Source organism: Tyto alba, unplaced genomic scaffold (assembly GCF_018691265.1).
Source record: "Tyto alba isolate M040663 unplaced genomic scaffold, T.alba_DEE_v4.0 Super-Scaffold_20000042, whole genome shotgun sequence".
NCBI lineage: Eukaryota > Metazoa > Chordata > Aves > Strigiformes > Tytonidae > Tyto > Tyto alba.
In genome coordinates, this window is record NW_024881293.1 from 348673 (window position 1) to 373298 (window position 24626).

Here is a 24626-nt window from a genome sequence, read left to right on the forward strand (position 1 = left end):
AATGGGCATACCTGTTGCTATCCACCTCTGATCACAGGGCTTTGGAGCTCCCCAGATGGGAAGTAACTTCCACTGCTTCACCCCTGCACACTTTTCCTCAGCCACACGCTTCGAAAGCCTCAAGGACTCTGATGGACTGCCCAAAGCAACCACATCCCAACCTCAGCCCCAATCCTGCTCATGTCTTTCTGCTCCACTGCCTCCTAAAGAGACTTAATGCAGCCTGGGGCACCCTGATCCTCTTTGCTTCTCCAGCACTTTGACCTCCTTCACTGACATTCCCACCCAGCTACAGGAAAGAGATGTTCTTCCAGTGCATGACCCAACCACATCACAGCAGAATTGGAAGGGCTCCTAGAGCACTGGCTCCAGGCCACCAGAGAGGAAGGACCACTCCCTGGACTGGGCCGGTGCCAGGCTAGAAAGAGATACAAGCTGCCTTAGCTGCTGTAATTAAATCCTCAGCCCATACGAGAGAGAACATCACGTCTTCCCCAATCTCCCATACTGCTGCAGTACGTGGAAGTCACTGGCATCACTAGACAATCACAACAGTCCTCTCCATGAGAGGTAGAAGACTTAGGCTGGGCTTAGGTTGCTTGGGCTTCATTCCCTGCTGTGCTTTCCAAAAGCATCCACGTCGATCTGTGCACCCACGTCCAAGCACTGCAGAGTGGCTGCCCTGAGCCTGGGGAAGCAGAGAGCAAATCCCTGATGTAGACTGACTCAGTTTAAGGACATTCTCGTACTCCCCAATGCACAATACAAAGAGAGTTGAGGCTGCAGGACAGGCAGGAAAAAGAAGAGGTCCAACAAGTGCAAACCGGTGGGAGACAGCACCTAGAAGTGGGTATCAGTGTGTGTTATTTACTCAGTCACCTTCATCATCTGCTGACAGCAGTAAATGTATCCTGGCTTTCCCTTGTCTTGGTGAGAAACTCAAGTCCTGCTAGCTTTGCTCAGTCTCTGAAGGAGCTGGAAGCCCCAGTGAAATAAAGTGCTGCCTTGACAGAGACAGGGATTTCCTTCCCCTGCCTGGGTGCCTGGCTCCAGGCTCTAGAAGCTGCTGCCCGCTACCCGATGTGGCCCCACGCACGGTTCCTCGGCTCCTGGTAACTGCTGGCTTTGACAAAGCATCAGGCAGCTACTCACACTCTGAGAGCAGGATGGCAGGTAGGATCCCATCCTTCTGACCTCATCCACAGGAAACGTGCCGTTACTCTGACCTCTGAGGGCTCTGTGGTGCTGGATGCCCGTGAACCTGCCTGGAGCCCCATGAGGCTCCCTAATGCCCCGGGAGTTGTACACCAGGGCTACAATGCCCCAGCACGTCTCAGCTTGCATGGGACTGAGCACCATCATGAGCACACTGGCTTTCCGGGGGGTCAGGTCACCTCCACCACCCTGCAGTCCCACCAGTCAAGGCACCATTAAACCCATGGAGGGTGTTCCTCTGTGCCCAGAGGGAGCCAGCATCACTCTTATTCCTGGAGGCACCAGGCTCTCTCCCTGCCCACCTCGCTCCCTCAGGAAGGGCCTGTCCCCTCATCCTCCCAACCCCCCAACTCCCCCACTGCCCCCCCCCCCCCACTCCAGTCGCATCTCTCGGGGCCAAGGGGGGGCCAGCATTCATTCAGCCCCTGCCAAAGCTGCCTGCCCCTCCCCCCATAAGCGAGACCCCCTCCCCGTAGTGTCGGCAGAGCTGCATTTACCGCTGGGCTCTGCACCGGCGTGGCACAGCCTTTCTTCCTTTTCATCCCTTTCTCACTCCCTGAATGCGCTTTGCTTGCTTTGGCGGCGTGGGGCAGGGAGAGCCCCCTCTCCCCCCCCTCGCTCCCGGGGATCCCCCCAGCAGATGGGGCTGGGATATGAATGTGCACACAGCGAAGCCCCTAAGAGGATTTGCTGGCGCCCCTTTCATTGCGAGCCTTTGTGTGCTGCTCCACTGTGGTGGGACGCCCCCGAGTTCTCCCCCGGCTTCTCTCTCTTCCACTCCAGAAGAAAAGAAAGTGCCCATAAAGGCCTTGTTTGTCCGACTTGTTTGAGGGGACCATATTGCTGTAGGTGCCGCGGGTCCCGGCGTGACAGCGTCGCCCCTTTGAGAAAGGGTGACATGCGGCTCCCTCCTGGGAGGGTCTGAGCAGGCGGCTTAGCCAGGCACTGGGAAAAAAGGTTTCAGTTGCATTTCAATGTCCATTGAACCCTGAATCTCTGGCGATGGTTTTTCCACGGGCTCTGCAGACAGACAAAGCCACCGAGGTGGAGGCTGGGAAGATGCTGTATGTCCTGCAGTGGGAGGAGGACCTGTTAGTCCCCCAAAATCCCATCTGGGAGAGCCGAACAGGGCCCGCAATGTTGCTTTTCCTATGACATCTAGTGGTAAAGCCAGGGAAGGAGGAAAATGTCGGCTGGGTTTTCCTGGCTCGAGCACGGCTGTCTCCTGCTGCGGCATTTTGCCCTTTGTATTGCAGCAGACATTCCCCGGTTAAGAGGGAAGCAAAAACGAGCTGCACAATAGCCTCAACAGCCCGGAGATGTGAAACAGTCCACCCCAAAACATGCATTTGCCCCTGTACCTTGTCTTGAATTTTCAGGGCCTACAACAGGGCCCCGAAACATAGGCTCGGGCTGGAAATGGAAGTACACACAAGCATACCTATTGACCTTCTTACTTCGGTCTGTGGTCCCTTGTTTGTTTGCCAGCTGCTCAAAGGCAGTTATATGACAGCTATATCAGGCCAGGGAAAATTTCCAGTCGAGTATAGTGCATGTACTGTGTCTTGCAAGCAGTGAAACCTTTGCAGCAGGCAGAGGCGAAGTGACAATGCACCATGAAACACGGCTCTAAGGATGCTTGCACGGCATCTTGCCCCAGCTAAGGTAGCTTCCAAGCTTGCATGGTCCTGGCAGGGGAGTGACAGGCTGGCTGATCTGCTTACTGCTTAACCAGACTGTGTTAAGGTGTCAGCAAGAGCTTCAATACCTTACTGGAACTAGACACTGGAAAATACGCTCTGAAGAGCACACACTGTAGAGGTTAATAGCTACTGTCTCCACCATGGGGTTTTAGGGCAATTTCTGAGTACTTACTACACACCAGAGCATCCACCAGTCGTCCTAGGCCAAAAGGGACCACTGAGCCTAAATCCTGTTTTGCACAGCCTGTCTCCTGCAGCAGGTCACCTTGACTTGGCAAACAGGGCATGCAGGAAGGATGCCCCTGCAGATTCATCAGGGCATGAGGACTTTAGAACCACACTGACAGTAGGACAAAAAGACCAGCAGTAAGGATGAAAGAGGGTGCTTTGGTGGTTCTGCACAGAGGCAGAGCAGCTGTAACCTCCACTGAATCTCACAGACTGTGCTGAGAGGCTGTGCCAAGTAGTCGTGCCACACCACAAGCAGCCAGACATGCAGCTGAACCTGGCTCGTTGGGCTGGAGGTTGATCTTCCACGGCTGAAAATAGCAAGAGGAAACCCAGGGGGGGCACTGCCTGTCTCTTGTGACGTTTACTTCAGTCCCTCTGAGCACTCCTCGACACAGCGATGTTTCAGCAAAACCAGGGTCAAGGAAAAACCTTGGACACTTAAGAAGAAATGAAACTTGGGGAAATAAAGGTTTTTTGAGAGCAACTCACTTTTTAATATTGGGAGGGAAAAAATTATCAAAACCCAGAACAACATAAGCTGCCTTCAAAAATGAATCCAGAATCACAAATAGCAAAATGTGTTAATAATAAATGGGTGCTGCTTCTGTCTGTCTGGGCTCAGAGTACTCAGATGCTTTGGCAGAGGTCCTTGGGGTCATGAAAGCACAATATTCAGACACATCCAGTATTCCTGCAATGGCATTTTACCAGGTCCTCCTCTCAATCAAACCAAAATAAGTATGAAATGCTGTTAGCAAAACCTTGTTTGGTCTATAGTTTTAGCTCCTTGTTTTTCAGCAAGCCTGAGAAACAAGTGTGGTGAAGGTGGCGGCTGAAGGACCGAAGCAGAACTCTCAGGACTCATTCTGAGCCAGGGGACAGAGTTGGAGCGGTTGTGGTGGATCCACAAGGACGTTAGAAAGAGAGAAGACCACCTACTCCTGGCTACCTAGCCTGCCTCAGGAGACCATCTGAGGCTGGGAAGGGCCAGCTGATCCTTGCCTTTCTCCAAGGAGCTCTTCTACATGCTGGGCCAGCACGCAGGGTGGGGAGGAGGTACCCACTACTGCTCCCAGAGTGGTCTATGATCTCCCCCTGAATCTCGAGGGACTGTGCTCCACTGCAGGCAGCTGGTGGCACTGGCAGGACCACCCTCGTGCTAGGCAGAGCTCAGGTATCATCACAGCACAGTCCTGGTCTCGGTGGATGCTGGGGCCTTCCCACTGGTGGTGCCTGGTGCTGTTAGCTGGGGGGGTTCTCCAGGAGCCAAAACTCTGTGCAAAAGCTCCAAGTTCCCGGGGCCTGACTCTCCATCGAGCCCTCATGGCCGTCCCCAGGCTGGAGGGATGCACCCGTGACACACGGTCACCTTGCACAGCAGAGGACACCAGGTCCACGCTCAGCAGGAGCCGCTCACCCGGGGGTGTGCAGGGCTATCCGGCTGTCTGGAATTGCTGCTGCTGACCCACCACTATTCCCGTCTCCTTGGTGACTGCACATGCCAGCATACCCAGACAAAAGCTCTCCTGGCACATAATGGGAACAGAAGGGAGCACTGGGCAGAGGCATGCAGCCCTTGGGGAGCTGCTTTCTGAGTGCTCATCCTAGGGCTCCAGCCCCTGCTCTTTCTGAGTCAGCCAGGACTGCAGACTCACAGATAATCCCCGTTCAAAAACCAGATGGGTATTTCAGGTATGTGGCTGTGCGGGGACCCTTCTGCAGTGTAGCAGCCCGTGCAAGGCTGCACATGGCTGTGTCTCACTGTGCTGTGGACTCCTAGCTGTCTTGCTTGGGTTTTTTTGGTTTGTTTTTTTTTTTTTTTTTGGTTTTGGTTTTGTTTTTTTTTTTTATTTAGGGCATCAGGAGGCTGTTGAGAGCAATCCTGGGCTCCTGAATCCCGGCACTGACTGCCCAGCCTGCTTGTGCATTGCTCTTGCATTGCCTGCTGAAAGTGTGTTGTGCTTTGCATGGTGTTTGTGTGGTTTGCATTTGGTGCGTATGCCTGCTACGTGCCCTGCATATTAATTCACGTGAGCCTCTGACTTGTGGCATGTGAGGCACATGGCTACATATGTGACAGGGATGGGGCTTGGGGCTTGTCTCGCAGCCTCACATAGGCTGAGGTCATGGTTCATCTTCCTGGTGTGTACTGCAAAACCCACATACCTCTCCAGCGAGGCTGGTAGGACAGGGTATGTAACACAGCAGGGTCTGTTTCTCCCTGTAGGGAAACTGAGGCACTCAGGGGTTCACTGATGTGTCCCCAGTCACTCCCAGGAGCTAGTAGTGGAAGAAAAAAAAGGTCTGCTTTTCCTTTCTCTTGCAAAACAGAGAAAACCTCTGGAGAGGAGAGCACAGCTATGTGGGGCTCTCCCAGACCTGCATTTTCGCATCTCCAGTGCTGGTTTTGGGGTTTCATCAACAGCCTGGTCCCACATCACAGCAGCGAGGATCCACAGCACGGCACCCACTCGCACCGCTCCGGGACCGCGGGGGAGCCAGCATGCATGGGATGGGGGGGGAGGCAAACCCGAGCTTATTGAGCTGCACCCCCCAAGGGGTGAAGGACCTGCACGGGGGCTCCCACCGAGCTCCCCCCACCTCCCCTTGTGCTGCTGCTCCGCACAAGGGCCGAGGCCGGGGGGAACGCAGGGGGAACGCCGGCCCCACCGCCCCGCACCCGCAGATCGCAGGTCACCTCTCCACCGCCCAGGGCCGGGGCCAGGGTGAGGGGCTGAGCCCTTCCCACCCTCCTGCCCGCATGCACCCCACACCACAGGGTTAGGGACGCCCGAGCATCCCTTCCCCTGGCAGCATCCCTGCCCCCTCGGCCCAGCACCGCGGGATGCTGCAGCAGCAGGATCGCCCCACCCCAAAACCCGGTTCTGCTGGTCCTTCCCCTCCTGCGCTCCCTTCCCGGCACCAGTCCCCCGAATGCTCCATTTGAAGCTAATTCCAGCTGAAATCTGGTTTGCTTTCCAACATTGCTGCTTTAAATTGGAGAGATTGACCTTGTAGCGGGAGGTGACATGCAGATGCACATCAGCAGCCCGTCAGAGCGGGCAGCGGGGGCTGGAGGGGGTTGTAGAGCTGCCTCGGGGACAGGCCAACTATTTTATGAGTAATTTAATATCTGGAACACAGACTTTTCATTCCCAGAGATCTGCTGGGGAAAGAAAGAGCCTTTCTGCAGCCCCGCAAAAGGCTGTTCCTCATAAGGAGGCAGAGCAGAAAAAAAAAAAAAAAAAAGGGCTGTGACTTAACCCCTTGGTGGCCAGCTCAGCGCAGAGCCTCAGCAGCTCCCAGTCCTTGCAGAGGGGCCAGGAAAAGCAGGAATTCCCTGTGCAGCTCAAAGTGGGAGACAAGCCAGTCTGTGTTGCTCCAGGCAAAAGGAGTAATCGCTCCTTCCCATTCAAATTCAAATCCAAGCCTGAGTGAGGATGGGGGAAACAAATTTATCAGAAGCCCTGAAGTTAGATTTGGGATAGAAGGTGTGGTCCGAACTCCCTTCCCTGTCTCAGACTAATGCCTGCTGTATCAAATTCCACACCAATCACACTGAGGCTGCAACCAGTCCCATGCTCCAGTGGAGCCAGTGCACCCAGGGGATCCATGTGGGGAGCTCCTGACAGGAGGACAGTGAAGCAGCCATGTGTGGCCTCAGTTTCCACCTGACCTGAGTAGGTCTTGCTGTGTCGCACTGGTGTCTGCCACCCTCACAGCCAGCACAGCCCAGTGCACTGCCCCAGTAACACCTCTGCCCAGAGCATGCCAGCATTATAGCACAGCGCTGAACCCATGCAGGGCTTCCTGTACACCTCCTGCTCGATATTACCGTTTGAGGAAGGGGAGAGGAGGAAGAACATTGAAAAATGCAACATCTCACTACACAGCAGTGCTCAAGGGCAGCGAAGAAGGCTGGAGAGCAGCCACCAGCTTGGCAGCAGCAACTGCACCTTGGTGCTGCAAGGCTGAAGGGAAGAAACACTCATGGGCTGTTCAGGAGGGAGCTGCTGGTGAGTGAAAGCATCCCTGGGTCTAGGAGCAATGTCATGAGCTATGTGGGAGAACGGCTATTAGGCAGAGTTTGCATGGGAGGGTACACTATGTAGCCTCTAGAAGACCCTGCCGCGAAGGGTGGCTGTGACTCTATGATGTTGCCTGGAAGGAGGCCAGCTGAGGGTGGTTTAGGAAGGGCTCTGCCCTGGGTAGCAGGTACTGGGAACTGACTGCACTCAGTACAAACAGATCAACACCTTTGCAAGTACCACAGTGTTTGCTAGTGAGGACCAGACCACGGGACCAGCATCCCTGGCTCAATCTTACTGATAAACAGCACAATCGTGCTTTGATCTCTCCAGTTCAGCTTCACTTTCCATGAATATTGATAGGCACTTAGCATGTTCTACCACATCAGATCCTGCCAGAGTCCTGCTTATGCCTGGACTGGAGCTTCAGCACAGAGAAAACTGCCAAAACCTCAGCCAGATGATGCAGGGGAAACCTCCATATGTTATTCTTGCTGATCCCTGTTGCCATGTGCCTTGAAATGGGAAGATTTTATTTTAAAATCCTGACAGCTCTCTACCACTCTCTACCAGTGTCTTTGCACAGCAGTGGATTTGCTGCAGCTGAGCTTTGCACCAAACCCGTGCCTGGTTGGAGGGGCTCCCAAGAAAGTGACCTTCCCACCTACTGCTTTTTGGTGTCACTGGACATCTTCATCTGGTACACTGGGTGACATGGCTGAGCTCCTGGTTAGCTCTCTGTCCCACTCAGCTCACCGAGTCCGTATGACCTCCAGCACTGAGAGCAAAACACCCCATAGCTGCTTACCTGCAACTTGGTAAAACACTTACAAACCTAAAACTCCTGGTCTGAAGTCACCTCAAAACACCGTCCGCCTCAACTTCTACCAGAGCATCCCAGACCTTGGTGGAGGCCTGATTCCACAGACAAGGGTCACAGCACCACCTGGTGAAGCTCTGTGGCTTAGCTCTGGCTTGACCAGAACGAAGTATTGCTGATCCAGTTTCACCTGTGGTATCATTAAAATAAAAAGAAAATTCAAAAGGGAGAGAAGGGGAGCAGCCCACGTGTGTCATAGCGGAACTGCAGAGAGCATGCACAGAGCAGAGTGAGCATGTACAGAGTGGGGTGAGTGCGTGGTGCACGGTGCAAGCATGCACAACACGGTGTGGATGACCACAAGGGCAGCACCCATAGAGAGCACACACACAGCACAGGACAGCTGCCAGGTCCCGGGTGAGAACAAAAACCTCCAAATCTATCCAGTGGGTGCAGATGTAGCCAGGTTAAAGTTTGCTGGGTGACAAGGCAACCTCACCACCAGGCCTGCATGTGACCCTGCAACAGGTTTCTCTCCAACTCTTCTGTTAATGATTGTGTTGTTCCGAGATTGCTTTGTTTTGCATGGAATAATTAATTAGGTAGTGCAATGCAAGGTGTGAGTGCAGGGCTGTGGCAGTCCTGCCTTCCCTGGGTAATGTCAAGCAGGCAGCATGTGGCTGGCAGTGCAGCACCAGCTACCCAGATCAGTTTTAATTTTTCTTGTTGTGGCCCTGAGCACCACTGAGGACCTTGCACAGGCTCCTGCCATGGATGGTCCCGTGGGAGGGGGCATCTGCCTTTTGGCTCTGGCCTCAGAGAGCGATATAATAGCTTGAGGGGAGGGCTCCTCTCCAGCTGCCCTGGGGTGGGGCCTGGGGCTTCAGGGCTTCCTGCAGGGTCAGTAACACACTGCCTGCAGGGAGCTGCCCTGGAAGAACTGAACGGTGATGTTGCATGGACCACCACCCACCCCAGCTGTACATGGCCATCTGGCCCCCTTTTCTCATCCACCTTGGATACCTGAGGGGTCTGCTGCTCCATGGCTCACGCAGTGATAGCTTCAGGGGAGCAGACAGCTGCCATCTCATGGAGCTGTTGCCTGAGGTGGCATTGCTGGGTGCTGGCTGAAGCCCACTAGAGGAATCAATGCCCTGTGCACCTCTGTTTTCCAGCTGTGTAGGCACAGTGAGCTGCACTTTAGAGACAGCTGGTACCTGCACTGCCCTCTAGTTCTCTCTAGGTACATCCAGGACCCTAGAAACCCTTTGGCCTGTGCTGGTGTTAGGTCAGACATTAGTTTTAAAAATAAAAGCAGGTCTAGTCCAGAGGAGTCCTGACAAAGACCTTTTCAAAAGTCAAATTTATTATAGCAATTACTCAGAAGCTTCAACTTGCTTTTGACCAGCATCCCAGACTCCTTCCTGCAGAGCTTCCTCCTGACCCCCACCTGTCCTATTTCATGGGGTTATCCCATGCCAGAGGAAGGGCTTTACATTTATCTCCATTAAATGTCAATAGGTTCCTGCCAGCTTATTTCTCCATCCTGTCAAGGCTCTTTGAATAGCAGCCATGTCCTCCAGTGTATTGACTACTCCTTGATTTGGTGTCTCCTGTGGACCTGCTCCTGTTCAGGAGACTTAGCTGGTGTATGCTTCCCAGCCTCTGTTTTGGGGGTCAAACACTTACTCTTTTCCTCCACCTGCCCTGCTGACCTGATTTTATTTGGGATGCTGTGTCTCCAGCTGCAAAATGCCAAGAGCACTGCAGCTGCATTCTAAAAGCAGCCCAGTGCTCCTCCACAGGGAGAGCTTTGGGATGCAATACTGAACATCTCTGCCCCAAATTTCTGATATGAGGTAGAGTTCTGGGGACACGGGGTGGCTGCACCCCTGGGGACAGAAGCAACAGATTTTGCTGGGGGAAGGACAAAGTAGCGAGGGGACAAGGACGAGGCATTAATCCAGGGCTGCAAGAGGCGGCACTAATCCTGTCTGGTGCCTCCTCCCAGACCTTACAGGCAAGGCAGAGCTGAGTCTCACATTTCTGCCTAGTCCCTGCAAACTTTGGCCCCCCCCAGCCAGTGGGACAAGGATGGTTAGGTGGGGGCTGATCCAGTCTCCAGTGCCATCTGCTGGCAAATCATCTCGGTCAGAAACTGGAGCCTTCAATCTGGCCGCACGGATGCAGCCGCTGTCCTGCGCTGGGGCAGGCAAACCTGTGCAGCCCAGAGCTGTGGAGCTCTGGACCCACAAGCAAGCGCCGAGAGCTTAGTGACGATGCTCCATAAAAGCCAGCCCCACATCCTACCTCTCCCTCTCTGTCCCCAAGAGTCTTTATCATCATCCTCTTCACCCAGCCCCTTTCAAATCTCAGACCCCCTTTCAAATTCTCCTCTTCTACGTCCCAAGTGCCCCCTGTACACCCCCATGGGATTCACAGCCCCCAGCTGCCACAGCTGGACTGGGGGCTGCAGGAAACCCACCCACCAGGTACAGTGCTTCACTGTCACTTGCCCCAGGGGCAGGGACATCCCTGGCGCCTTCAGCTCTTATTCATCTGGAGGTCCTTGGGTCCATCAGATCTACCATTAATAAAGATATCTCTGAGAGGGCTTGGCAGGTGCTATAGGACTTGCACGTGTTGGGGTTATGGGGCTGCTCTGGGCCTTGACCAGCTGCACCAGGGGATAGCTGTGTGCCCCACACCTCTTCCATCATGGCATCAAACTCTGGTTTCCCCACATACACCTGGCTCATCTTGTCACAAGCTTTGACAAACTTCTGTGGCTATTCTTGTCATCACCACCACAAGAAAAGAGTGAGAGGTTGGTGTCACCAGATCCTACCAGCCTGAGGACTCTCCAGTACAGCATCTCCCTATCTACCACCAATAACCAGTGGCCTCACTTTTCCCACTATGTCATGCGTCCTACCCACTGCTAGAGAGCAGGCTTCCTCTCTGTGTTTTCCTAACCCTGGGCTGGGACCTTCTCTGTGTGGCTCTGGAAGGGAATACTCAGCATGGTCTGCAGCAGGAACTGCGTGAATTGTCTGGCTCTGCTCAGCAGCAGTGAGATGTTAATGAACCTAGGCTGCACCCAGGGGTGCGGGAGGCAATGCCCTGGGATCTGAGCATTATTTGTGCGGTAAAGAGGCAAATCCTAGGCAGGAAGGGACCAGCAACACAGGGAGCTGTCATTTAATATGCAAGACCGGCAGCAGTGCACTTAGGGTGCCAAATCTGGAGTGAAGTCATTTCCAGGGGAGTCCTCAGCCCTGCAGGGACCAGCCAACATCAGGAGGGCTGCAAGAACCTTAAAGGGGCTAAACCTCGGGGAAGATGAGGAACCCGGAGAATACTGCTGTCGGACCCTTCGATCCCCACCAAAGAGTTCTTCTCTGTTGGCTCCAGCCAGACAGACTCATTCGCTGCCATCTTGAGAACCACACCACCCGTGGTGACCTGGTAGCTGCTGTGCACGTAGTCACAGAAGGTCACCACCTTCTCGCCTCTGCTGCCACCCCGGCCCCTTTTCACGTTGAGGCAAAGGTTGCCCCTGGAGGTGACATGGTAGGTGAAGTAGTAGATGCCTGGGACCCGGCAGATGAAGCGCCCGTACCGGTTCTCATAGTGGCCCTTCTCGTTGGTGATGATGCGGTCAAAGCGGATGGGCTGCTCCCGGCGTGGGTAGGAGCTAATGCTCCTAGCAGCAGAGAAGGCAGACTTGAGAGTGGCCTTGTAGTCACCAGAGTCCCCATGAGGGCCTGGGAGTCCTATGGGACCTGGCAATCCCCTTGAGCCCGGGGGGCCCTTGGGGCCGATCTTCCCAGGGTACCCCGGAATTCCTGGGTCTCCCTTCTCCCCCATGTCTCCTTCATACTCCACCTGGCCAGGAGGACCTGGAAAGCAGGAGGAAGAGTCACTGTGGTTGCATCTGAGCCTCATGGGTCTGCAGAGAGGGCACTGGGAAGGAAACAGCTGGTACCTGCACTGGGGTGCAAGCCAACAGGAACCCCTGCCCGTCTGGTAGGTGTGTCACCCGTTGTTCTCATGCACCCTCCCTCCCCAGGTTCCTTGGTCTGGCCAACCCCTTTTGGCCCTGAGCATTGCCCTCACCTGCTAACACCCCAAAGAGACTAGAGGAAAATGGATTGCATTCCTGTGATCATGGCCTGGCCTTGTCTTTTCCTGCTCTTGGCATTGACAATACAATGTTTTCCCCACCTGCAGCCTCCTACTTACCTTGTTCACCCTTTAGGCCATTCTCCCCATCTCTGCCGTTGGTGCCAGGCTGTCCTGGTGACCCTGGGATGCCTGGGATGGTGCCATAGGTCTTGCAGCGTGTGGCACTTGCAAACTGCCCTCCAGACAGGCAGATCAGCATCACCCACACAGTCTGCATCTGCTGGAGCACAGAAGGATGTTGAGAGGCTTGTTTTGGGCAGTGGGAGAAATGGGGAAGGCACTCTGCTGCTCTGGAGGACAATGACTAGAAGCACATCTGGGTAATATCATCAGAGGGAAAACATCCTGCTGCTGACCCAAATCTGCTCTCCTGATGGCCTTGGAGGGACCAGCCCTTTTGGGCATGGGAGAGCTTGTAAGTCTCTTCTCACTCTTAAATTACCAGTTTACAAGTGACCACAGCTTCAGCCACATGAATATCTGGGGACAGGTTAGCCTGTCCCGGAGGTCTGATGTCCAGCCCGGCCATGCTGCTGCCACAGGCATGTGCTGCAGGTCCCTACTGCTCTGAGTTCCCACTAGTCCCTCAGAGGAGAAATGCTCCATCCCATTTTAGGACCACACTTGCAGGGTAAAATCTTTCCCCAGTCCAGAGCAGTTTCATCATCTGCAAGGGGATAGCTCTTGCTTTCCACCACCATATCTGAGTGACAGATTTAGTCCTTGTAGATGTCAATGTAATCCCCAAACCCGCCCTCCTAAACCCCATGGATTCCCGTTGAGTCCTGCTGCATGCATGCTTTATCCCACGAGCATTTCTGTATCTGACCAGCCTTACTGGGGCAGTTATCTGGGCTTCCAGTCCTTGGGGTCTCATCTTCCCTTTCCGCCCTTCCTGCATCCCACAACTCAGGTCCTTCCCCCAGATCCTGGTACAGCTGCATGTGTGGCAAGCGCTGGGAATTTGGGGGCTGTATCTGGACATCACATCACCCCAGCCACACTCTCTGGCCTCAGGTGGACTTGCCCAGCACTGAAATTCTGGTGTCAGCAGGAAAAGAGGTCAGTGGGTTGGATCCTTCAGCCACAGCAGCTCCGATTCAGATGTGGCAGGTACAAGGACTGATCTGCTCCCAGCCCAGGTCCAGGAAGACAACAAGAGCATCTTGAGGCAGGAAAACACCCCCAGGGCACCTTTCAGACTGATGCTCAGTCCCTGATCACCTCTCTGGGCCTTTGCCATCTCCCATTTCCATCTTCCCCTTCCCCATTGGAGCAGGAGGGGCTGGGGTCCCATCAGGGACCTCCACAACCCCCAGCCCAACAGCCTCCTTTCTTTTCTGCCCCAAGCCACAGCGAAATATCAGTGATGCAGAGGGTGACTGTCACCCTGGTGCTGCTGGGATCCCCAAGTGTTTCTATCTGCAGGGGGAACCTGGGACTAAGCCTTGCCAACGTTTTGCACTTACCTTGGACTTCTTGCTGCACGGATGGGGAGATGGAACAGGATACACCAGCGTCCTGTTTGGAAATGACCATGAGGAGAAGCAGAAGTTTGCCTTAAGGTTATTGTGAAAGAATCTGGGCCACATCCCTTTTTATCTTTAGCTTCTACCCTTTCTTCTGTGGCACTTTCGTATCTGCCACGAACGCTGTCTGTCAGCTCAGCAGAACATGCCGTCCCCAAATAACACCCTGGGTCCCCCCAGGCATACAGCTCTGGCCCCAGGGAGACGAGAGATGTCTGCTCTGCCCTGCAGGGTCCCTGGGTCCTGCCCAGGTGTGCTTGCTATGGGGAACACTACCATGAGCTCCAGACAAGTTTGGGGTAACCCCTTAGGACTGCAGAAATGTGCATGCATTTATCTAGCGTCCCTCAGGCTTCTCTGCACATACCCACCTCTGTTGGGATGTACTGGCAGGCCCAGAGGATGCTACAGGGTTTCAGCATCCATAACCTTGAATCAGTCCCCCAGCCTCTCCTCAATGTTGCGGGTGGGAAGTGATTTCACTCTGTGGTAACAGCATTTACAGTCCTGCTTTCTGCTGATGTCTTGTGGAGGTGCAGCACAGGACGTTCAGAGGATATTACCTCCTTTTCTACTGTAAAATGTGTGCCACCAGGAGAAATCTCTGTTGGGTTTTGGTGGGCTTTGTAACCTCCACAGCCACGAGCCAGCTTGGTCTGGCTCAGGGAAGCCAGTGCTTCCCCTGCCCTGTCCCTGGTGAGGCTGGGACTCTGGGGATGTCCCAGTCACTGGAAGCATTGCTATAAGGTTTGCTGTGTGGTCTGTGGCCCTCTGCAACTGAATTGCCTCCACTTGGAGGGGAAAGGGAGTATCAGGACCCTTGCTTGAAGGAGGCTTAGTCCCCCCCCCCTTAGGTGGGGGCTGTGTGCATGGGCACAGGAACCATCCCCTTCCTTCAGTCAGTCAGGGTTGTAAATGGTGTGTGATGCTCAATGATATTAAGCCTGGCCAAGCCAGTGAGGTCTCAGGGATGTGTGATGCCACACAGACTGCCAGATATCGTGCACACATGCACATGCACACATGCACACCACATCCATCCGGCCACACACGGGCTCCACCTGCAGAAAGGCAAGTCATGGAGGAAAAAACACACTAGGCCAGGCACAGTGGGGAAGGTTTTATTGACACTTTCCACAGGCAGGTCATGGCAAAGGTGCTCCTGCAGGACACTTGGCTGTCCCTCATGTAACCCAGGTAGGAAAGGGAGAGATGCAGAGAGATCTCTGGCTCTGGCAGCAGAAGGTAATGTGGGGTTATCAGGGCAGATACATGTAACAGTGCCAGCAGGACCCCAAGGACTTGACACCATCACTCTGGTTGCAGATGCATCCAGACATGCCTGTCCCCTCTGTTCCCAGGCCAGTGAGTTGTGTCTGGCAGTGGGGGCTGACCCCCTTGCTGAGTTTTCCCACTCAGCAGAGAAACCTGGAGCATCAGCAACAGCCTGGCAGCGAGCAGCAGTGCTTGCGGGGTGGGGCGAAGAGGTCAGCATGATGGGGTGGACTCCGGTGGTGGTCTAGTCCGAGAAGAGCAGGAACCCCGAGAAGATGCTGTCAGAGTTGCCAATGCCCACCATGCCATTGTAGTCATTCACCTCCAGCCAGACCTGGTTCTCAGCACCCAGGTGAAGGAGGATCCCACCAGAGCTCACCTGCATGGTGTTGGTCTTGTGGTCGCAGAAGCTGGCCATCTTGTTCCCATCCTTGTACAGGATGACACAGAGGTTGGCTGTCTGCGAGGTGTGGAAGATGAAGTAGTAGAGGCCGGGGATCTTGCAGGTGAACTTGCCCGTGGTGGCGCTGTAGTCATTGTTGATGTTGGTGATGATGTGGTTGAACACCACAGGGACATTCTTTAAGGGGTGCTCACTGGTTTGCCTTGTCACTGAAAATGCTGACTGGTGCTTCTGCTTGTAGCTGCCTGGCATACCTGGCTCTCCGGCCATTCCCATCATCCCAGAGTCTCCGGGGAGGCCACGGGGACCGATGGGGCCAGTCTTGCCAGGCAAGCCAGGGATGCCCGGTTCCCCTTTCATTCCCTTGGGCCCTCGTGTTGCAGAAGTGGCTGGGATGCCTGTGGGGTGGTGGGGAGTGAAAAGGAATCCGAATCAGTGGCAGGATGTGGAGAGAGGCTCCTCCAGCCCCTTCCCTCAAGCAGGAGAGGGTTGCTGCCCCTCTCCAGCCTCCTCTCCTCCTGCCCTGTCCACAGAGGATGCTCTCCACAGCCTGCAAACCAAGGCAGACCAGCCATGGAGGATTCAATGGCTCCTCCTTCAACAGCTTGCATGGTTATCCTCCTTGCTTACTCACCTGGTTCACCTTTGGCTCCCTTCAGACCATCCCGGCCATCCTTGCCGGGCACACCCGGCATGCCTGGCAGGCCTGGAGCCCCATAGCAGCTGTGAGGGGCATCTGCAGTCACAGCAGACCCTAGATCCAGGAGTAGGAGGGCGAGGACCGGATGGAGCTGCTTCCAGAAGCTCTGCCCCATTTTGGTGCTCTGGAGCATAGAAAAGGAAAGAAAGCGCTGGGGTGAGGGACCACGGCAGGGTGTCTTCCAGGCTCTGGGGCAAAGGGAGTACTGTGCTATGAGGCCAACTGCACCATGAGCACCTGACTGTGATGTCTGGGTCCTCAGTGCCCTCCTCATACCAATTACCAGGTGGTGGGGAGGCGGATATGTGGAGAGGGACTCTGGGCTCATCACCAACACCGGGGCAGCCCCTGATGGCACAAGGGTGTTTGGACTTTCAGTCTGGATGGAGCCATGAGATCTTGTGGTACCCATGGGCAGCCCAAAGCTCTCCCAGCCCGGTGTCTTGAACCCCCTGCAGATGTGTACTCCGCTGCAGACTGTTGCACCATGCTGCACTGAGGCTGGAGCTCCCCTGCACCTGGGAGATCTCACCCCTCCTCCTGGCTCCTCAGCAGCAGCCTGGTTTTCTGTCAGTCAACTGGGAATCTCCCAGGTCTGTGCCCAGCCCAGAGGACTGGGTCTTCTCCCCAGCAAGGACAAGTGTGCATCCCCCACCATGACATGTGCAGCCTGGAAGTGCCTCTGTCTCCTTCTTCTCCTCTCACATAGCCCAGCACTGTGCCATGCTGCTGGACCCCCAGTCCCCATGCACCCCACCCCAAAGAGATGGACCCTGCAGCACCTCTTACCTCTGATGGGGGGAGCAGGGTACGGGATCCAGTGCTGCTGAGCCCTCTGGCTGCTGTGGGCACTGCCTGATGGCACAGCACTGTGTGGGTGACTCTGCGTGACACCCTCCTGAAGGAAGTTGCAGAGTTAGGAAAGGGCCCTTGGGGACCCACAACCCCCGCCGAGTTTCATATCCTCCTGCCCGACTGTTCCCTCTGAGCAAGCACTTTCCTGGCTGTCCAGTGAGACCTGCTCTTATGCTACTGCAGCAGCAGGGGCTCAAGGACAGAGGTGGGATGAGCCTCTGCCAAGAGATGTGCCACAGACCCTCCAACCACCATGGGCACTAGCCCTCCACAGTTCGCCTGCCCTTCACCCATACTTAATTCCTTTATGAGCAGAAGAGCAGTGAGCAGATGCAGGGCAGAGCCTCGTGCCAGCTCCATGGAGCCAGATATGACTGTGCAACTAAGGGCTGGTGCAAAATCAATTGTCTGACTCTGAAGGGAGATGCTGCACCCCGAGGCAAAGGGACTGAAGGATGTTTCTTCTTGAGGGTTTCTGACCTGCAGGCTGGCTGTTCTCTCTGCACCTTGGCTCTGCTGGGTGCTGCATTCACTGGGGCCCCAGCATCCCTGGTCAGGGTGTTGCTGTTGCTTTTTGCAGGTGACCTGGCCTCCTCCTCGTTGTTCCAGGAATGGAGACATCTGACTGCCCAACATGTATGTAGCAGCTTCTTTGAGTAGCAGTCCCAGGGTATGACACCTGTGTGGCTTCCCTGATGCTTTTTGGCTGCCTGATACTTGCCCAGCCTGCCTGTACTGCCCTCTAGTCTCACCCCAAGCCAGAGAGATGAGCATTTCCTCACAACTCCATCACTATCACCCCACAACCCCATCGGATGTCCCAATGTCCCTGTCCCTCCTTGCTGAAAGGCTGGAGGACCACAGCTGCCTTTCCCCTTCCTGGGAGAGTTTAGGGTGCCAACAGTGGACCATGTGGGTGAGGCGCATGATCTGCTGCCTGTATTTACCCTTGTAGAGAGCAGCTACCTTGGACTCATCAGAGAAAGGACACACACAGGCTAGTCCCAGAGATTTCCCATTCCTCCCTGTAAGTGGAGTACACGATTCTCTCCCGTCCTTCTGCCTTTGCAGTTGGGGTCTGTGCTTGGCCAGGGGCGAGCTGGGATTGCTTCTCTCCCTGAGCAGCTTGGGAAGGGACCCAGGACACTGATAGTTTGAGGAAGATGAATGAAGAAGAAAGAAAACCCAAGCAGCTGTTGTGGAAACAGGGTTTATTTATACTGATGGGGAGGACGCGAGACGCAGGAGGGGCCTGGCACCAGAAAGGCATTTACAATGGTGAATATAGCAGGAAGCAGTGGCATGCAGTGGTTGCCCACCCAGGAGCAAAGAGCCACAGCTGGTGAATGGCCCCAGTCACAACTGGGATCCTCCAGTGCGGGGTCTGAGTGCCCAGGAGCAGAAAGTGCTGCTGGGGCCAGGAGACCTCTGCCTCTAGGATGGAGCAGGCAGGCTCAGCACAGAGGTTACTTCTAGCAGGAGTCTCACTGCTGCAGTGGTGACCCACAGCCTGGCCACTTTGTGACACCTGTGGAAGCACAGGACCCATCGAGCAGCTCAATCTACGGCCTTTGCTGTGGTACTAAACCATTCCATGCACTCACAGAGGGAAAAGACATGCAGGCACACACACACCATGATGCTCTGGTGCTAGGCAGATCCGGACTGGGGGTCCATCAGCCCATCTGAGGGAAGAGCATGAAGCCGCTGAAGACACTGTCTGCCTCAGAGCCACTGTAAATCATGCTGCCCCTGACTGGGTCGGTGCTGATGGAGACCTGGTCGCCCACAGCCAGGCTGAGTACACTGCTGCCTGAGTTCACCTGCAGGATGTTGCGGCTGTTGTAATCGCAGAAGCTGACCACGCGCTCCCTGTTCTTGGTGATGCTCAGGCAGAGGTCCCCGCTGGAGACCACCTGGTAGGCAAAGTAGTAAACCCCGGGGACCCGGCAGGTGAATTCCCCAGTCTGGGGACTGTAGGAGCTCTCCTGGTTGGTGATGACGTTGTCGAACACCACAGTCTTACCCGTAGATGGTGGGGACCTCCGTGAGGCAGAGAAGGCAGGACGTGGCTGCTCCAGGATATTGCCAGCTTTCCCTTTGCTCCCCTTTATCCCTGGCTCCCCTGGGGGCCCAGGGGGCCCAGGGGGGCCATGGTAGCCCCGGTTCCCTGGGATGCCAGGAGGCCCCGGCTCACCCGCATCCCCTTTGGGTCCCTGGATGCCCGTCCTCTGTGCTGATTTCCCTGCAGAGAGGTGGTGAGGAGGAGCAGGTCATGCACATCTGGCATCTCCTGAGCTGCTCCCACAGCCTGTGATGCTCCTCCCAAGAGGCTTGAGTCTCCCATGCTACCCACACCACATGTCCCCAGCTCCCTCTTACCTGGCTCTCCCATGTCACCCTTCTGCCCTGGCCTTCCATCGAGGCCAGGGATTCCCGGGAAGCCGTCCTTGCCATCTGGTGCCCTACACACGTCCTCCAGCAGGGCCATGCCCAGCACTGCTGCCAGGGTGCTGGTTGCCAACCAAAGCCTGGGCTCCATCCTGCCTCCCTACAATCACAGGGGTGGGAGAATTGGGGGTGGAGGCAAGCACACAGCAAACACACAGATGCACCTTGGACACAGACGTGCAAGTGCTCTCATCAGATGCATGCACAGATCTACAACACCACCCATGAGTTGTCCCATACAGATAGCCAGACACCACATGCAATAGTGAAAATAACTTAATGGAAGGATTTTGAGGCTGTTTCCTTGTGTGATCTGAAATCACTGACGTTACTGAAAATCTCTGACATGTCCCCATGTCAGGGCTGCGGAATTGGAAAGCCCAGGATGTGGAGCACAGCATAAACCCTTTGGTGCATGTCCTGGGGATGGGTGGTCACACATCAGATGCATGCAGAGGAGGCTGCTTCTTCCAGTGTTGGGGGAGTAAGCACTGATGTACGGCACAGTGGTGCCATACGATAGAGAGCACAAGTGAGGAAGGGGTGCAGAGAGACATGACAGAGGAGGGATAAACAGAATAGGGTAAACCATCAAAGGGCTCCAGATCTCCAACACACAGAGCTGGGAGAGAGGAGGGATGTCCTGAGCACACAGACCTACCCCTGAGGTACTCAATCCAGGACAAGCCTGCAGAGCCCAGTGATGTCCACAACCACATGGAGCAAGGACAAATTCCTGCAGACCCCTTCCACCCCTTCCCCACACATACCTCCACATCACCATCTCCCCCTTTTTCTGCTTTAAACCCTTGTGGAGGGGGGAAATGAAGAAAGGAGGGGGACAGGGAGCAAGGACTGGAAAGTGGTGGCAGAGGAAGCATGTGTTCCCCAGCTATTTGGGATGACTTACCTCCTTGATGGGGCTGAAGACAGACCAGTCTGAGCAGCAGCTCTGTTTGCTGGGAGCCCTTTCCTGGAAGCAATGGGGAAGGGGAGAGGGGGGTGGGGGGGGGAGTGGGGGGTGGGAAGAATGTACTTGCACACACTGTGGTTTGCCTGGTTAGGGAAGAGAAGTGCCAAGTTTTGCTTTCTCGGCACAAGAGAGAAACTTGTTCCCCTTCCTGTGCTCAACCAGCCAGGGAACAGCTTGGTCAGCAAAAGTGCAGGAGCGCAGGGTTCCCAGCCTGCCCAGCAGCACAGTTCCTGCAGCAGGGACTGGTGGTGACTGGGCACAAAGCGCCACAAAGGTGGAGGGTGCCCAAAGACATGCCACAGCCCTGTCACTGAAAGAGGGGACAGCTGATGTGAGCAGTAGGTGGCACGGCCATCCAAGGGATGCCCAGGGGTCACTTTTGATGGCTCCTGGTCTGGGTGATGGGCAGAGTGTGGCAGTCACTGGTACCCAGCTTTGTTATCACTGCTGCTGAGGGCTGACCCCTCTAGATGCCCACCTTGGCACAGCACCCTGACAGATCAGGGCTCTAGCAAAAGGATTTTCAGTGCCTGTGTGACTCAGCAGAGCCTCAGGCATCCTTGATGAAACATCTCCTTCCCATTGCCCTCGCTTCAGTGGTTCAGGGACCTTGTCTCAGCAGTAGAACAGGAGAAGATGGGAGTCTCTGGTACCAGTCCCCTTTGAGTGGCTGTGCCTTGCACCAGCCACATCTGAGCAACCCCAGGAGCAAAACCTTCACCCAGACCTGCAAAATGAAAAAGCCAGTGCCTCACACCACCAGGCTCAGGGAAGGTGCCCAGGGATGCACAATCAGCTCTGTCACTAAAGAGCCCCAAAATGCCACCAGTATCCAAGCTCCACTGTGGCAGGGAGCAGGGGGATAACACGTGCCACATTGACCCCAGCAGGTGAACGTCCTTGGAACCCTGGGGACCAGCCAGTCCACCCCATACAGCGTGTGGCTTAGGAGGGGCTTTCTGATTCACTGATCCATAGCCACCTGGAGTATCCTTTCAGAAGTCCTGCGGCAGCTGCACTGACCTTCATGAGAAAGAGGTGCCGGGGTCCCCAAATCAAATGCAGCAACAGCTAAAGCTCAGAGGAGGATGCTCAAGGAAAGAGGATGATGTGTGGGCAGTGGACCAGGGTGGTCCCAAAGCCAAGGGGGGCTGACAAATGCTCTGTTCCCCTGACCGCTGCCTCTAAGCCATTCCAATGAAGGTGTTGCATCATTTCCAAAACAGCTGGAAAAGGGAATGACTAGTGTGAAACCAAAAATCAGCCCAGAGATCCTTGCCAGACAAAACTTCACTCACCAGTGCACCTCCATTAATAATTACCTTTGGAGATCTGTCACTAAGCTGGTCGTTAATTCATTGAATATATGTCCTCTTAATGCAATATAATACACATTTTTAATCAAAATGTCACCCTGTAATAAATCAGATGCCCAGAAGAAATGCAATTTTATTTTATCAGCAGAGTTCCTCTATCAACCAGACCTGTAGTCACGTCAAGAAAAGATGACAGGTGAGTTTGAAAAGACCTACCTTCCACAAAACGGTGTTTCTGGACAGTAATTGTATTTCTGCCCTATTGCCCTTTCTTAACATACAGCCAAAATGAGACCACTCCATCATTTCATCCTGGATTGAGTGATAGCTGCGTCCTAGTGCTCCTGTGTCCTTTGTCCCTGACTGTCCCCTTAACTTCATTTAAATGCTGAATTACAGGGGGCTGGTAACTGGTTTCCAGCATCTCCTGGAAGCTGGTGTTGGTCCAGGCAGCACCTCCTCCAGGTCTTTGGGACTCTTGAGCAGTGCTTAGCCCCACTCGCTTGACTTTCAGTGTTGCTGCGTTCAAGCCGAGCCTTCCTCTCCCATCTCCTGAGCATCTCCCCCTCCTCCTCCTGATCTGCAGCTGGGACATCCGCGGCTCCAGGGGACGGCTGGCTGCGGGGGAGCCGTGGATGGGCATCACACGGTGCCATCCCGGAGGCGCCTGCAGACCACACCTGCCCCCGCGAAAATACCTCCAACCCGGCCCACTCCGCCTTCCCCTTCCCATCGGGCGCGTCTCCGGGAGCGGGAGGAGGCCGGAGGACACGGCGAGGGCCGTGGCACAGGCAGCGAGGTGACAGGCCACGAGATGGCACTGCTGCCTCAGCCCTGCTGCTGTCACCCCCGCGGCAGGGATCGGCTGCCTCCTCCAAAAGCGAGCGTGGGGGATGCCCCGCCGCAGAGCGAGCCCACGGGCACCTCTGCCTCGGCACCCAGCCATCACGCGTCGTGAGCCGGAACAACCCAGCTTCCCTCCTGCAAACGGCCCCAGTGAGGCCACAGGCGCCCTTCCCCCAGTCTGGCACCCCCCTGAGAACAGGGGACAAGAGGGGGTTCCTCGGTGAGGACCAAGCCATAGTGGAAGGTGCGAGGCGGCGTGAAAGCCTGGCAGGTTATCCCTGCTGATATAGGTCCAGCAGCATCCCACCAGCAAACTCTGGCATGGAGAAGGGGCAAGGACGATGGAGGACACCCCAGATGACACGAAACGGGTCCAAGCTCAAGACACAGGGGAAGGTGGATGTACAGTGGAGTAGCTAGAGGACGCAGATGCTCTGCAGAGCCCCAGGCAACATCAAAACCAGCCCCGAGGAGGATAGCCCTGGGTCTGGGGGAACCTGACCATTCTGGTGAGCAGCCACATCATTTAGGGCACCTGTCACAGCCTCCTGGCACTGCTGCAGCCCCAGGACCAGACTCGCTCCAGATGGATATTACCCTGAGCAACCAGGATGGGCCATGGGGCAGCTCCCTCAACTCTTTGCTGCCCTCCCATCTGGTGGTGCCAGGCAAAGATGGGTCAGTGCCATCTCAGCCTCATACCCCTTCGTGGAAGGAAAGTGACCCCCACAAAGCCTCCTCCCTGCATCACCAGTGCCCGCAGGAGCACAGGAGCTGCCTGACAGCAAACAGTGAGAGACGCTCCTCCACTGCCTTCTGTGCTGGGGATCCCCTGGGGTGCTGTGCGGTGACAGGCAGGAGCTGACAGAGAAGGAAAAATCAAGCAGCTAGCACCTACCTGTCACTGTACAGGAGACAGCGACAAAGGCAGGTAGTGGGAGATCAGCAGTACTGGCAGGTACAGCACACACCTCTGCTGCCAGTCACTAGCATCTCAGTATGCCACCTGCACCCACCGGGAGGTCAGGGCAGCTCAGACCATCCGTGCTTCTGCAGTCACTGGTGGCTTGATGATGCCCAAATAACTACACAAACTGATTTTGCAGCTGTTGAGCTGGCCTGTCCCCAAATGCTCAGCCCACGTTGCTGACCACCAGATAAACTTCCTGTGCAACGTGAATGATGGTCGTTTGAATTCTGAAGTCCCCCGTGCTTTGATCAACAAAACAAGAAGCTGGGATGGGTCAGGTGCCCTAGAAGGATTTCCTGAGATGTCAGCTGAAAATCAAGCAACAAGGCCACTTGTCATGCAATGTCTAAAATTTTTTAATTGCTGTGGCAGGGGATGTGTTATTCCTATACAGTTGCTTATACAGAGCATGCATGAGGAGCAAAGGTAGGCATGGGGTTTAAAAGTCAGAATTTCACACTCCAGCCCTTGCTCACTGTCTCCTGGCATTGACACGCACCCCTGTTGCTCTCATGGGATGACAGCAGCTAAATGAGTGCCGAGCAGCCCTGGACAATACTGGGAATGCTTGTCCCATCCCTCCTCCTCTTGCTCTCTGTTAAGGAAGTCAGGGCTGAGATGTGCCTGGCTGTACTGATGTTGCTCTGAAGCTGGTTCCCCCAGGTGAGAAGAGCAAACAGAGGAAGCAGAAGGCTTCTGTGAATTGGTAAGATATGGCCTGTGGCCAAGGGCTACTCACACCGGTCTCTAAAGAGGGCTGGTTAGCCTAGTATGGTGAAAAGTATGCGGACACAGGACTATGGACTGCAAGGAGTCTGATCTGTCGTATGGGATACCGATTTGCTTGCCACCACAGCTCATGTTTGGCTTCTTCCCACTACTCAGGGCTCCATCAGAAGTCAAAAGATGCAACCAGGATGCAGTTCTGTCCATCTCAAAGTCGGTAAGAGAGATCACTCAAGGTAAGTAAAAGAGAGGAAAGTGCCATAAGCCTTCCTACAGGCAACAGGCAGTGCGGCTAGGTTGAGGAGCAGGGAGCCAACCAGGACCTCTGCAAAGCTAGGGCAGAAGTGCCTGTACCACTCCATGGCAGGGCATTCCTGGACTGAAGTCCAGACAAGAG

The 24626-nt window shown here is 55.1% G+C and overlaps 3 protein-coding genes across 3 annotated transcripts; all 3 read right to left on the reverse strand.

Moving 5' to 3' along the window:
• Positions 1-11173: 11173 nt before the first annotated feature.
• On the reverse strand, positions 11174-13760 carry C1QB (complement C1q B chain). Its single transcript, XM_009970403.3, is given in 4 exon segments — positions 11174-11359; positions 11361-11899; positions 12243-12402; positions 13655-13760. Coding segments are annotated over 3 exon segments (735 nt in total). The 5' UTR covers positions 13655-13760; the 3' UTR covers positions 11174-11323.
• Positions 13761-14819: 1059 nt separating this feature from the next.
• Positions 14820-16225, reverse strand: C1QC (complement C1q C chain). The gene is made up of 2 exons (XM_032997286.1): positions 16027-16225; positions 14820-15790 (listed from the first exon to the last, which is right to left on the reverse strand). Exons 1-2 carry the CDS (start codon positions 16223-16225, stop codon positions 15234-15236), a joined length of 756 nt encoding a protein of 251 aa, XP_032853177.1. The 3' UTR covers positions 14820-15233.
• Positions 16226-18141: 1916 nt separating this feature from the next.
• C1QA (complement C1q A chain) lies at positions 18142-20416 on the reverse strand. The gene is made up of 3 exons (XM_032997261.2): positions 20309-20416; positions 19330-19498; positions 18142-19192 (listed from the first exon to the last, which is right to left on the reverse strand). Exons 2-3 carry the CDS (start codon positions 19487-19489, stop codon positions 18624-18626), a joined length of 729 nt encoding a protein of 242 aa, XP_032853152.1. The 5' UTR covers positions 19490-19498; positions 20309-20416; the 3' UTR covers positions 18142-18623.
• Positions 20417-24626: the final 4210 nt, after the last annotated feature.

What these genes read in the sequence shown, in the direction of transcription:
- C1QA (XM_032997261.2), bottom strand. Translation starts at nt 19,489, where the DNA reads ATGGAGCCCAGGCTTTGGTTGGCAACCAGCACCCTGGCAGCAGTGCTG. An exon ending in GGGTGACATGGGAGAGCCAG is followed by an intron (nt 19,193 to 19,329) that starts GTAAGAGGGAGC and finishes ACCTCTCTGCAG; the next exon opens with GGAAATCAGCACAGAGGACG.
- C1QC (XM_032997286.1), bottom strand. Translation starts at nt 16,225, where the DNA reads ATGCTCCAGAGCACCAAAATGGGGCAGAGCTTCTGGAAGCAGCTCCAT. An exon ending in GGGAGCCAAAGGTGAACCAG is followed by an intron (nt 15,791 to 16,026) that starts GTGAGTAAGCAA and finishes ACCACCCCACAG; the next exon opens with GCATCCCAGCCACTTCTGCA.